At 43.5% G+C, this 12,612-nt stretch overlaps 2 protein-coding genes across 2 annotated transcripts in view; one reads left to right on the forward strand and one right to left on the reverse strand.

Annotated features, from left to right (window-relative positions):
• The window catches only part of LOC109487089 (patched domain-containing protein 3-like), a 15,665-nt gene extending 9,464 nt beyond the window's left edge, over positions 1-6,201 (reverse strand). Inside the window, exons 1-9 of the mRNA XM_019791060.1 lie at positions 5,541-6,201; positions 3,567-3,697; positions 3,135-3,253; positions 2,688-2,761; positions 2,009-2,128; positions 1,653-1,767; positions 1,139-1,236; positions 773-893; positions 70-193 (exon numbers count right to left, since the gene is read on the reverse strand). Coding sequence (XP_019646619.1) covers positions 70-193; positions 773-893; positions 1,139-1,236; positions 1,653-1,767; positions 2,009-2,128; positions 2,688-2,761; positions 3,135-3,253; positions 3,567-3,697; positions 5,541-5,809 — 1,171 coding nt within the window. The 5' untranslated portion in view covers positions 5,810-6,201. The remainder of the gene's footprint in view (positions 1-69; positions 194-772; positions 894-1,138; positions 1,237-1,652; positions 1,768-2,008; positions 2,129-2,687; positions 2,762-3,134; positions 3,254-3,566; positions 3,698-5,540) is intronic.
• An 841-nt stretch (positions 6,202-7,042) lies between these two features.
• Positions 7,043-12,608, forward strand: LOC109487078 (sulfoquinovosidase-like). Its single transcript, XM_019791038.1, has 9 exons — positions 7,043-7,426; positions 8,113-8,236; positions 8,659-9,618; positions 9,831-10,008; positions 10,275-10,386; positions 10,738-10,893; positions 11,373-11,483; positions 11,945-12,074; positions 12,342-12,608. Exons 1-9 carry the CDS (start codon positions 7,088-7,090, stop codon positions 12,440-12,442), a joined length of 2,211 nt encoding a protein of 736 aa, XP_019646597.1. The 5' UTR covers positions 7,043-7,087; the 3' UTR covers positions 12,443-12,608.
• Positions 12,609-12,612: the final 4 nt, after the last annotated feature.

Below are 12,612 nucleotides of genomic sequence, written 5' to 3' on the forward strand. Positions count from 1 at the left end.
CTCTATTTTGGCCGATTTCTACTTTTTCCAGCCGCCTCCTCAAGCCTGGTAGAGGCTACCTTGACATACCTATGAGAAGAAAAGGCATGATGCTGTGAATGGGTCCATATGCAACTCCGCAAAGAGAACAAAACCCTATGGACGCTCCTGTTGCCATGCCAACGGCTACCACGCCCAGCAGACCGACATAAATCTGCATTAAAATAAATTAAGATATGTCAGTATATATAAGTTTTTCTGAGGGAATTTCAATTTTAAGATCACCTTCGCAAAGAAGGTTATGTTTTGGGTAGCGTTTGTATGTGTTTTAGTATGATAGCTCAAGAAGTTAGGGATGGACCCTAATGATATTTGGTAATTATATATTATAATATTAGCTCTTGATGAGGCCTCAAAATGATTAGATTGTGGGTCCCATCGCGGTTTGTTATGTTTACCGAAGGAAAATATATTGTTTTTGCTCTGTTTCGTCTTCCTCTTCTTCTTCTACAAACATTGACCTCTGATCTGGTCAATGACCTGAACCAGACCGTCTCACACCATGGTAACTGGTGTTGGGTTACATCATGTTGCAATTTTATAGTAGGAGGGATTTATACTCTTGCCACCATAGATGTGAATTCGTTTGAGTAAGAATTAACATAGAAGACCATATGCGAAGGTAAATATTTTGCATTTGTTTTGCAAGTGGTATTTTTCTAGTTACAGTACTGCAGCGGAACTTTTCTTTTGATATCTTGGTAGATATAAAAAAAGTGTGTTTCTATCCTACCCTGTGCTCCACGAGGTTGATGTTTCCGACCATGAGCACCACGTATGTGATGATGAGCGCGTACCCGGCCGACAACAGCTGCAGCTCAGAGAAAGTTTGGCCCCGAAAAGCGTCCTGAAAACTGGAATGAAACAAACGTTTGTAAAATTTCTTCCGCCAATGTAAGAGCTATACATTGAATAAACACAATATCTACGCTATAAGACGTTTAGATTATTCTTTTTTACTCAGTATTCACATGCATGTAACATATATATATATCATCACTATAAATGAATTGCATGAATATGCAATAAAGCTTGATTGAATGAATAGTATGTATTTTTTAATCAATAAAATTCTGTAAAATATTGTGACAGAGCTCACCTCCTGATAGCTCTAGGCAAGACTTCGTCAAGGTCACTGTGCCCTGCCAGGCCTATATCGATAAACTCAGTCTCCCAGGTACTCCCAACTTCTCCTCCCTAAAAACACAAGATAACAGTTAGTTAGAATATTCTTCAATCAGTGACTGTTTTTTAAAGGTAGAAACACGTACCTACAAATTTTAGGATGTTGACTGTACATCTTGATCACGGAGTGAACTAGTCTCGCGAGAACACGAGACTAGGTCGAGACTTGTGTGGATCTTCTGGCTTCCCCCGCCTCCTTGCGGAGTAGGGGTAGGTAGGACTTGGGCAGCTCCCAACCTTCGTTACGATTCATCCCGGCACGTTCCAACTGGATGTGGACTGCTTCCCTTATCTTTAAGGATAACAGATGCTGTAATTTCTTAAGATGTAATTCAGACCAGTCCTATCTCTATACGTCTAATTTCAGTCTTCAATGCCTACATGATAAGAAAGTAACAACGAAAAAGTCTATGATTGCTTCTACTCACCGTTCTCAATGCATACACCATGGTGTGTGCCTTTGCGCCAGTTATGTTTCCATTCGCATCCCTGCTTATTTCACTCAGCACCTTGTCAACGTAGTAGTCTGCTAAGTACACAGGACTGGAACAAACATACATATAAATATGGGTAATAAATATATTATTGTTATAAAAATTCCGAAACTCGTGGTTAGCTCAACCTGATTGTACACTATACAAGCACTTGATGCTTTAGTAGCTAGGATGTTAAGTTTCATTTTATACCCTTTTCTTTTTGCACTATGTTCAATATAGTAGCTGTTGCCATACAATGTACCATGTACAGCTGTCGTGCAATAAAGTTCTTCTCTGTATGAAATCACCTGGTGAGGTTGACCGTGTTGACCCTGTCTATGACGTCCTGATCTGTCAGGTTACTGATGACCGTCTCGTTAAAGCTCCACAGCTCCAGCAGACTGGTTGAGAAGCAAACTCCATTGAGCCTGGAAGTGGAGTGTGTGATTCCTTACGTCAAAATCTTACGAAAAGATAGACGTCTCGTATAAGTCATATGGTAATTTGCATCATCACCAGGACTCCAGGAGGAAAAGTGTGAATTGGGACAGTAATGGAGATCCTAATCCAATGAACAAACAAACAAACAGACAGACAGACAGACAAACAGGGAAAATTGTATATTATCAGGTATGTCATTGTTAAGTTACTATTATCATGAAAGTTCATCTGTGTTGGCAGTAATCATAGTAAAATGTTTAACTTAATTCCAACACAAGGATTACACAGAGATCAAATTTTCAACGACCACTGTCGCCTTCATATGCATCCAGAATCACTATATTTTCTAGAACTGATCATGCTGTGTGTAAATATTACACAAATACATATTACAAAATATATACGACACAAAATATATTCAATTCAGCAAAAATTACTAGATTTTGATTTGCTTCACGAGACCACTTCACTCTATGAATAAATGAGAACATTAATAATCAAAGACATATCAACCTCTGTGGAGTAAATAAAAGATGTGGTACTCACTTGTAACAAATATTATCCCAGGAGGGAACAGTTGCAACATTTATTTCTTTGACCTTCTTGTCAATAGCATACATCTGAAAGAACCAAGGTCAGATTCAATACCAACGTTTGCTCAATTTCCATGCCTGTTCTGTTCTTTAGCACGCATTACTGTCGAAAGCAATCACACAACATATACTAGAACCGTAACATTTGCAAGCAAATGCATAATGTTTACTTTCACATATGGTCTTCTCTGTTAATTCTTACTCAAACGCATTCACATATATGGTGACAGGAGTCTAAATCCCTCCTACTAAAAAATTGCCACATGATGTAACCCAACACCAGTTACCATGGTGACAGACAGTCTGGTTCAGTCAAATCAGAGGTCACTGTTTGGAGGAGAAGAAGAAGGGGAAACGTAGTAAAAACAATATGTTTTCCTCTGGTAAACATAATAATTACCGCTCTGATGCTGTCAGCGGTCAGTACATTATCGTCGATGACCAGGATGTACTGGTACCGGCCCGCGAGGCTCGGGAAGTTCCTCCCGACGAAGGCCGCCTTGTCCAGTATGGTGGAACCTGGAGGGGTGTGTGTGAAATGAAGCTGGTGATTGTGGACAAAGCACGGTGCCACTGGTGCGCAGAACCGTCAATAGCCAAGAACACTCATACTTTACATTTGCAAAGGCAGTATTACGTACAACCAGCATAACTTTGGTGCATATTAATCTTCAAGCTTGGAGTTTCTGTATCTGTTCAGTCAATATAACCGCCCTTCGGCGTAACACATTGGTTTAGATGCATAAATCACCTCCATGTACTTGTTTCAAGCTTGAAGTTGAAATGACAGAAATTGAAAGCTGGAGTTGAAAGTTTACAGGTTGTTACTGACCATCTGGGACCCAGAGGTCGTTGTACTCCGTCGCCTGGTAGAACTTGATGAACCCAGCGCAGAACCCGCCGGTCACCAGCAGGGGCAGGAGGATGGCGAGCCAGTAGAACCGGCCTACAAACCTACCGACCCTGGGGGAGAACATTCATCGGAGTGAATTTCGATTAGACACAAACAGTCGTTCAGATCTGATAATCAGGTCATGTTGATTTTATTACATGGATTGCATCCGCGCGCGCATGAATTTCCATCCGTTTAAAAAAAAAAAGGGTTCGACCATACTGTAAATCGTACAAAATGAGCGAATATATGTTGGATGTTGCAAAGACATTTTTGGAAAGCGATACTAATGTCATAGAATGCCAAAAACAATTCAGGAAAAGAAAAAATGTGAAGAAATGAAAATGTCTATCATTATTCGCCATACATTGTACTCATACGCCATGTGTGTTGAAATTGGCTGGTACACTATGAAGTTACAAGAAGTGTAAGGGCTTCTTGGTTCGAAGCAGTGCACACTGAAGTATACCCCTTTATATCTTAAGATTACCAAGTGCCGTGGGTCCTCAAGCAAGCAAGAGGTGTGTCTCTTTTCAAACCCAAGACGTCAGGGTCAACGTCCCTTTTTAAGTTCTCCTTTGATTGTAGATGAAAGACATTTAGAAGGCCATTGTCTCGGCTGTTGATTTTTCCTATAGTTTAAAGGTTATCTGATAGCTTATGTTATAAATAGTAGACTGAGGCCAGACTATCGTAGGTAAAATTACCCCGGGCCCACAATAGAGCACTGGCCTTTCCGCTGAGTTAGCCATTACTTTTCTGCATTACTCGGTAAAAATTGTCAACCACATGGATGCAGTTTATGAATATGGCTAATACATGTATGCTCAATAAAACCAAAACAATTTATGATATCTTAGTAGCTTAACTCTGTTTCTTGTTACCTGGACGTTACCCATATGTGACGTTGTTTTGTCTTGTGTTGTAATTTTTATTTTATGTCTAGTGGTGACATTAATATCAGCGCTAGCCATATCGCTCGAGTGCATCACTACTATGTATGGTATTGTTTGTACGTTAAAATAAAAAAAGATACAACCAATCAGGCGCATAGTTAAAGGGTTGTTTTTTAACAATGTCAACACACTGCCTCTTGTGACGAAAATGGCCTTCAACAAGACAGTTTTGCCAACAATAACATATGCTCGAAAAGAGTATATCATAATAATCATTAATGATACATGTATTGAGATAACATACGCTACGTCACCAGTCTGCATGCAACCTTTTGTATCACGGGTCATATCTGTTTATGGTTATCGACTGAACAAATGCAGTAGTGTATGGTCCGGTTCTATCACTAATAACAATGTGTGACGTTTTTACTATAGTGACAAATGGTGATGAATATAGCTATTCATAGAACAAGGGCTCGTTCATTTTGTACACAATATATGGCATAAAGTACAATACACGTTTTACAACCACGAATTAACTAGACTTCATAATAGTGTTTTTAAAAGAATGGAAGGTAAAAGGCAAGGTATTTTGCCACCTGTGTTTGGAATATTTCACATGTACACATCACGGAGTGAAGGAAATAAGATTCATTGCCGTTTTTTTCGGACATGAACCTCACTCTTTCTTAAACTAAATCGCAAACATGGTTGAAACATAACATGATACCATGACCATTCCACGTATTCAACTGCGAGGGTAAACAAAGAAAGTGGAACCCAATACACAATACATTCCGGTTCCTAAAAAAAGGTACGACACACAAGGAAAACTTCCCCTTTTTTTGCCCAAAAATAGTCCAACACACCTTGAATATCTCTTACACAGGTGTTGAACATGGATGTGGTATAAAAACGCTTAATTTTTAACGTGTGTATCTTGCTGGTGAGTAAAATAAAGTGGTCTTCTGCCCCCCCCCCTCCCCTTGTTGTGGACCGTGACTAAAACCGGTCTTACCTTGTGAAGAGTTCCTCCAAACCGTACACCATGATGTAGCTGACCGACTGCAGACAGGCTTGAAAACAAAAACAGCTGCATTCGCAGGTGCCCGAAGGACAACATCGCAAACAACACCTGCAACAACAATGCCTCTGCTCGGAGTTTTCGTCCTTGTTTTCGGGCTCTGAGTCCAATACTACCCCGCCATTCTGTCTGCCTACATTCTCAGAGACAGTGGGCAGGTGTCCGTTTGAGTCAGACATCTTCTTTGCGGGGTTTTCCGCCATGGTTGAACCCTTCTACACTGTTCGGTTTTCCACAGAAAGGTGCCAGTCACGCACGTCACACGTAAGACTTACAACAGCAAACAGACACACTCGTGGATCAGTCGTGAATTCGTTGTGTACATCTCGTCTGTCTTGTCACGAGAACGGTGGCCGTAGATCCTTGCGATGTTTTCGGTCGGTCCTGTCAAAGGTTCCCCTGCTGAAAATCGTACAACGTACGCGGTTGGTCCCTAGGCATCCACCCGCACTTTCCCCCACCCACTGTCATTACTAGTATGCCAAACTATATCTACGCAACAGAAGGCATTGTTGCGTGTAGAAAAGGTACAGATATCGCGTTTCCCTGAGAGCTGTACCTGGCACCTACAATTACAACACCTTTCGTCCTACCCTGCAAGGGTCAACGTACCCTGGATAATACGCCATGCGTATCAGGTCACCCTTTAACAAAAGAGATACGTATACAGCCCCGCGGCTACGTAACATCTGTAGGCTGTTTTCACCACAAGGGTTAACGCTATTCTCTTTGCATTGTATTTGTCTAATGGTACTCTTACAAACCGTGCGCGAAGGAACCTACCGAAGCTCAACGTTATGCTTTACCGGCATTCAGTTTGTATTCATTCACAAACATTCATAAATCCTACTGCGGGCTTCATTGCGCTGAGCATGCTGGTGGCTCAATTGAATAAATGTCTCCAAGTTGCCAACGTTAAACATCGTTTGTAGGATGTAGAATAATTGTACAAAACGAAGAATACGACTGTCACATTAAACTATTTACCATAACGATGCTTGACCGATCCGAAAGATCCACTACTATCTTTAAGGAAACTGAGTAGATAGACCCAATAGCAAATACGCCACCAGGTGACTGTCATTTCAGACAATATCGCCAGGGGCATGCTCAACCGTCTATTGAATACCGCATACGACCCCATCCCAAAATGTTAGAAAAACGAGGATGCCAGAAAGCGTCACTAATCCTACACCTGCTAGTAGTTAATTTGTGAAGATTGATGCTTTTAAATTTAGTGCATTTGGTTTTAACTACTGTAATTAGCGTGGCACTTTTTATGTGACAAATATATAATTAGATATTCTGTCTGAGAATTATGCCAAGGGTACACTAGTACATAGTGCAACCGTTGGGAGGGGGGCGTGGTTTAATATTTTACCTCTGTTTGCATACTACGAGCCGCCATTGTATGTGTGTATGGGGGTATATATTACTTCTGTCCACACATAGCGTGGCGGTCTGAGAAGAGTACATTCAACATGGCAGCAAGGCGAGTGGCTAGTTGGCAGGGTCCTAAGCTCGGCCACTACGTCCTGCTCTGGACGGTCCTGTTTACGGCACACTGCCGCGCGTTCACCGTGAGGCAGACCAGCGATGGCGGAGTGGACGTCCTTCTCGACGGGACGCTGCTTCTCCGCCACCAGAGGTCCGACCCCGCCATCTTGGTCGGGTCGGGGACGACGGTGTTTCGCGAGCTCCACGGGAACTTCAACATCTCCGACACGGTCGGGCTGAGAGTGCCGCTGCCTGACGTGGACGTCACACAACCCTCCCCGTCTGAGTACAGACTGTTGTTCTCTTCCGGAGGGAACTATCAGGTGTGTAATTAATAATCACGAAGTGGTTTGCATATAATTTGTGGAGAAGTTTATAAGTAATTTATTGACACGCTTATAAAGAGTAAATGTTGTCAGAAGCAAGGCTTGAGCAATGGTCACAGAGGTCAAAAAGTCAACTTGGTGCATTCTTGTATATCAGGTGTGTGTTTTTGATATAATTACGAAGTGGTTAGCATATAATTTGTGGAGAGGTTTATTATATTATTAAGTTATTTATTGACACGCTTAATAGCAAAATGTCGTCAAGGCTTGAACAATGGTCACACAGGTCAAAAAGTCAATTTCATGCATTATTGTATACTAGTATCAGGTGTGTTTTTTTATAATTACGAAGTGGTTAGCATATAATTTGTGGAGAAGTTTATAAGTAATTTATTGACACGCAGAGCAACTGTTGTCAAGGCTTGAACAATAAAAACAGAGATCAAAAAGTCAACTTTTGTAGAGCATAATATTTTGGATCGCACCTCACACATTTGCTGTACACGTACTTAAGATGCTATCCCAAAAAGCAGAATAGCAATCTCTGCGAATAGCAGGCATTGGATATAACAGGATTACAACAAAAAAGTGGCAAATGGCTAGCGCTCCTTTCCCCACATTTCTTACTCATAGAAGTGAACCATGAAGGAAATCATTCATCTTTATAAAATATTCGTCTACAGACGGAGATGACGCTTATGACTGGGAACGAGGGACACGACCACGTGATGAACATCTCGATCCCAGGGAACCTTGACAGAACGTGGCTTAGGCTTTACGCTGATGACGGCGAGCATGTTTATGGGGGTAAGGTCCACTAGTAAGGATACGTGTGATTTGTGGCACTTCTTTTAAATGATCAAAGGTTAATACAAGATGATAATGTGAAAACTATCGTCGTTATATAGAAGGTAAATAGAGACTATTGACTTGAAATGTTGTAAGTTGTGCCTTTTGATATCTTTAGGGTAATGGAACAAAGATATGGGAAGAAAATATAAGGTAATCTAAAAATTGGTTAGATTTTTTTGTTTTGAAGCTTAAGGATTATAGTTAACATTGCGCACATTAAAGATAAGGCCCTATAGCCCTAACGTCGACTAAGTGACGCCAGGTGCCGATGGCCCCTAGGTGGGATGATTTTGTAGCTTCTGGCTAATACCCAGGCCAAAGACACCAGGCACTTATAAGCAAAATATCAACTTTTCTACACTGACGACTTCCCATAGGTGGCGAACAGTTCACGTACTTCGACCTGCGCGGCCGGAGCTTCCCAATCTGGACCCGGGAGCAGGGCGTCGGGCGGCAGCCGGGCACGTTCGTCACCGACGAAGCTAACAGGCGCGACGGCGGCGGGGGAGACTACCACACAACCTACTGGCCACAGCCCACTTTCGTCTCCTCGCGGAGGTACTTCTGCCATTTTACTACAACAGACTACATGATTATGGACTTCACCGACACCACGGCCCACGTCATGCAGATATGGGGCTCGCCGGGAGTGGTCCATTTCGGCGCCGCCGCCACCTTTCCGGAACTTTCGGAACAGCTCGGAGCACTGCTCGGGAAGCAGCCGGAACTTCCCGACTGGGTGTACGACGGCGCGATCCTCGGCGTGCAGGGAGGGACGAGCGAGGTTCTGAGGTACTTAGAACAAGCTGAAGGTCAGGGGGTCAAGGTGAACGCTCTGTGGATCCAGGACTGGGCCGGGAGGATCAGGACATCTTTCGGCAGGCGGCTGTTCTGGAACTGGGTTTGGGACGAGAATCAGTACCCGGGTCTACGAGAAGAAATCGTGAGGCAGAAAGAACGAGGAGTCAGATTCCTGGGTTACATCAACCCTCACCTCAACAAACTCGGCAACCTGTACGCCATCGCGGATTCGCGCGGGTACTTCGTGAAGAACTCCACGGGACAGACGTACATACAGGACTTCGGCGAGTTCTTCTGCGGGACCATCGACTTGACCAACCCCGCCGCCTTTCAGTGGTACAAGAACGAAGTCATCATCAAGAACATGATCGAACTGGGACTGTCCGGGTGGATGGCGGACTTTGGCGAGTACCTGCCGCCGGATATGGTGTTCTATAACGGTGTGCCAGGACGAGAGATGCACAACCACTACCCCGCACTCTGGGCCAAGGCGAACAGGGACGCAGTAGAGGAGTCTGGCAAACTTGGAGAGATAGGTAGGGTAATGCATCTCACTCTGTTACTGATATATCTGGAACAATGAACAACTACGTACATGTTTCCCCATGTAACATGTTTCATTCTTATTCTATACCTCTTTTTGTACTATGTTCAATAGCTGTTGCCCTACGTTGTGTCGTGTACAGTCACGTGCAATAAAGTTCTGCTCTAAATATTACTACGTTTTCACTGTACGCATACATTTCAGTGTTCTGGATGCGGGCTGGCTTCTCTGGCAGTCAGAACTATTCTGTGATGTCCTGGGCAGGAGACCAGTTTGTTGACTACAGTCTCGGGGACGGGCTGGCCTCGGTCATTCCGGCGGCGCTGTCTCTCGGAGTGTCCGGCTATGGTCTGTCTCACTTCGACATCGGTGGATTCACCAGGTAACGTTAGTCCACTGTCTATACTAGAGTTACAAATTATCATGAAAGTTCATCTGTATTGGTAGTTTGATAAATTGATCAATATAACAAAGGCATATTATCATATAACCAGAAGACGTCGCTGCGCTCACTCGGTGGTTTATTTGGTGGTTATCGCACCTGACCAGGGGTTATCTCACCATATACACCTCGGGGGGGGGGGGGCATTAATCCTTTATTAACGTAAAGAAATGAACACATCAGTACCCATTGCCTTTCGTCTGCAGCCTGTTCGGAATAACCCGTACGGAGGAGTTACTGCTCCGTTACGCAGAAATGGCAGTCTTCACCCCGATGATGCGAACACACGAGGGGAACCGACCAGCTGACAACTGGCAGGTAAAACATGAAAATGTTTTCCTGTTCTTTTCTTTTCTTTTGCGTTTTGACAATTGTGAGTATATCTCCGTGGTGTAGTTCGAGAAGTTAAGGGGACGAGGGACGATACAGACTTCTTACAATTTTTTACCTATGACCTTTGAAAAAATGTATTATGTTGGTATGGTGCCTGCGAAATTGGGCCAGAAGTCAAGATATTTTTAGAAATTCGGTTATTCTACTGCATTTGATTACATTCTATACTGCGTTTGATTACATACTTATTTATGTCATAATCTATGCCACAAACGCCGTCATCTTTTATTTTCTAATTTGTTGTTTTCGTAACGTCCAAATGATGCACCTTTCTAGGTGTACTCCTCCGATAGCACTCTGCAACACTTCGCTCGACTGGTGGATGTCCACGTCAGCCTGACGGGCTACATCCGGGAACTCGTGCAGAACAACAGCCGCTACAACCTCCCCGTCCAGAGTCCGCTGTTCTACCACTACCCGGACGACCCGATGGTACACTGGTTTATATATGATGCAATTTTGATAGTTGCAGAGTGTTTTTATAGTTCTGTAATTTACTAAATAGCACTGTATGGGTATATGTATAGCCGATATAACTGTAGCCTCCTTCGCAGACTTCTGAGTCGTCGGTGTTAATTTTTTTCGGGGAGCGACGAAAGTTATGCCACCGAGGGACCGTCTCTCCCCGGCAAAGTCCATCGGCGGCAAAACCGTTCCTCCGCGGCATAGCTTTCGTCGCTCCCCGAAAAAATTAACGCCGACGACTCAGAAGTCTGCGAAGGAGGCTAGTAAACCGCCTTTCGGCGTAACACATGTACACCAGCTTCGCAGGCACGCGGCGCAGCGGCAGCTAGAGACTGGTCATAGTTAGTTGGGGTTTGTGCTTAGGACCTATACATGTTGACTTATTTTACCATGGGCAATTTTGACCGGCAGAGGTAAATGTTGGCTCTTTGTGACTTCCAACACAGGTGTACAGCATCAAGTACCAGTACATGTTCGGACCGGACGTGTTGATCGCACCTGTGTACAGGGAAGGTGTGGACACCTGGCAGGTGTACCTGCCCCAGGGGCATACCTGGGTGAGCGACGCACACTAACATATCTATTCACTCATTAAAGGCCCCATTCCCACTAGGATGAAATTGTCCGAAACGAGTCGAATTGATTCGGTTTGATCCGGCTTCAATTCTGCTTCGAGCCAGATCGAGCCGGCCGGAACGGGAGCAGCCGGATCAATATTCCGCTCGATCCGGCCGGACAATTTTATCCCAGTGGGAATGGGGCCTATAGATCCTGTGGTGTTGAATGCGACATGCTTACCGAAAACTGTTTACGAAGTACTTTAGACAATTGTATGGCATAATGTATCTGATCAGTACCTAAAAAACTTTATGTATAATTTTCATCTTTTTCCATTTTTTATATATTCAAAACTAAAATGTATGAATAACTGAATTCATGCTTGTCTTTCACAGCTTGACATATGGTTATGGTTAAGGTCATATTAAGAGGATATTGACAGAGGTTATTTCGTTGACAGGTTCATCTATGGAGTGACAACAGCTATGAAGGTGGTCGAACAGTGACGGTTGACGCGCCACTTGGACAGACGCCATTTTTCTTCAGAGAGTCTTCTAGATGGGCATCCCTGTTCAGGACAGTCGCTAGAGGTACGTATTTCAACTTTTTTCAGTTTGCGTCATCCAATTTAACCTCCACACAGAGACAATATTCATTTTTACTTGAGTTAAGTGAGGAATGTCGTGTAAAGTGCCTTTCCCAAGAGCCCAAGATCGGTGGCATGACAGGACTCGAACCCGGGACCTCGTGGTTCCGAGTCGAGTACTGTACCGTTACGCCACACGACCCCACTATCTACGTTGTTTTCATGAAACAAATGTCATCACGTTCCATGTGTCATTTTGTTTCCCTTTCAGACAACCCTCCTGTGAGTGGAACGAGTCTCAGTAGCTCCATCCTGCCTTACGTCACGGCTATAGTCGCCATACCTCTCTTCTTCTGGTTCCGGCAGCACTGATTCAACCAAGGACATTAATTTTGGTTGCAAAGTTTAAATTGTGTACTTACGCTTGAACGCATGTGAAGATATAGAAATATAATATGCACCTAGATGTATACTAGGTTTATACCCTTAAGATATCCCAAGGTTGGATAGTTAATTTCCAAATGCACTACCAGGAAATGCAG

Source organism: Branchiostoma belcheri, unplaced genomic scaffold (assembly GCF_001625305.1).
Source record: "Branchiostoma belcheri isolate BF01 breed outbred unplaced genomic scaffold, Haploidv18h27 scaffold85, whole genome shotgun sequence".
Taxonomy (NCBI): domain Eukaryota; kingdom Metazoa; phylum Chordata; class Leptocardii; order Amphioxiformes; family Branchiostomatidae; genus Branchiostoma; species Branchiostoma belcheri.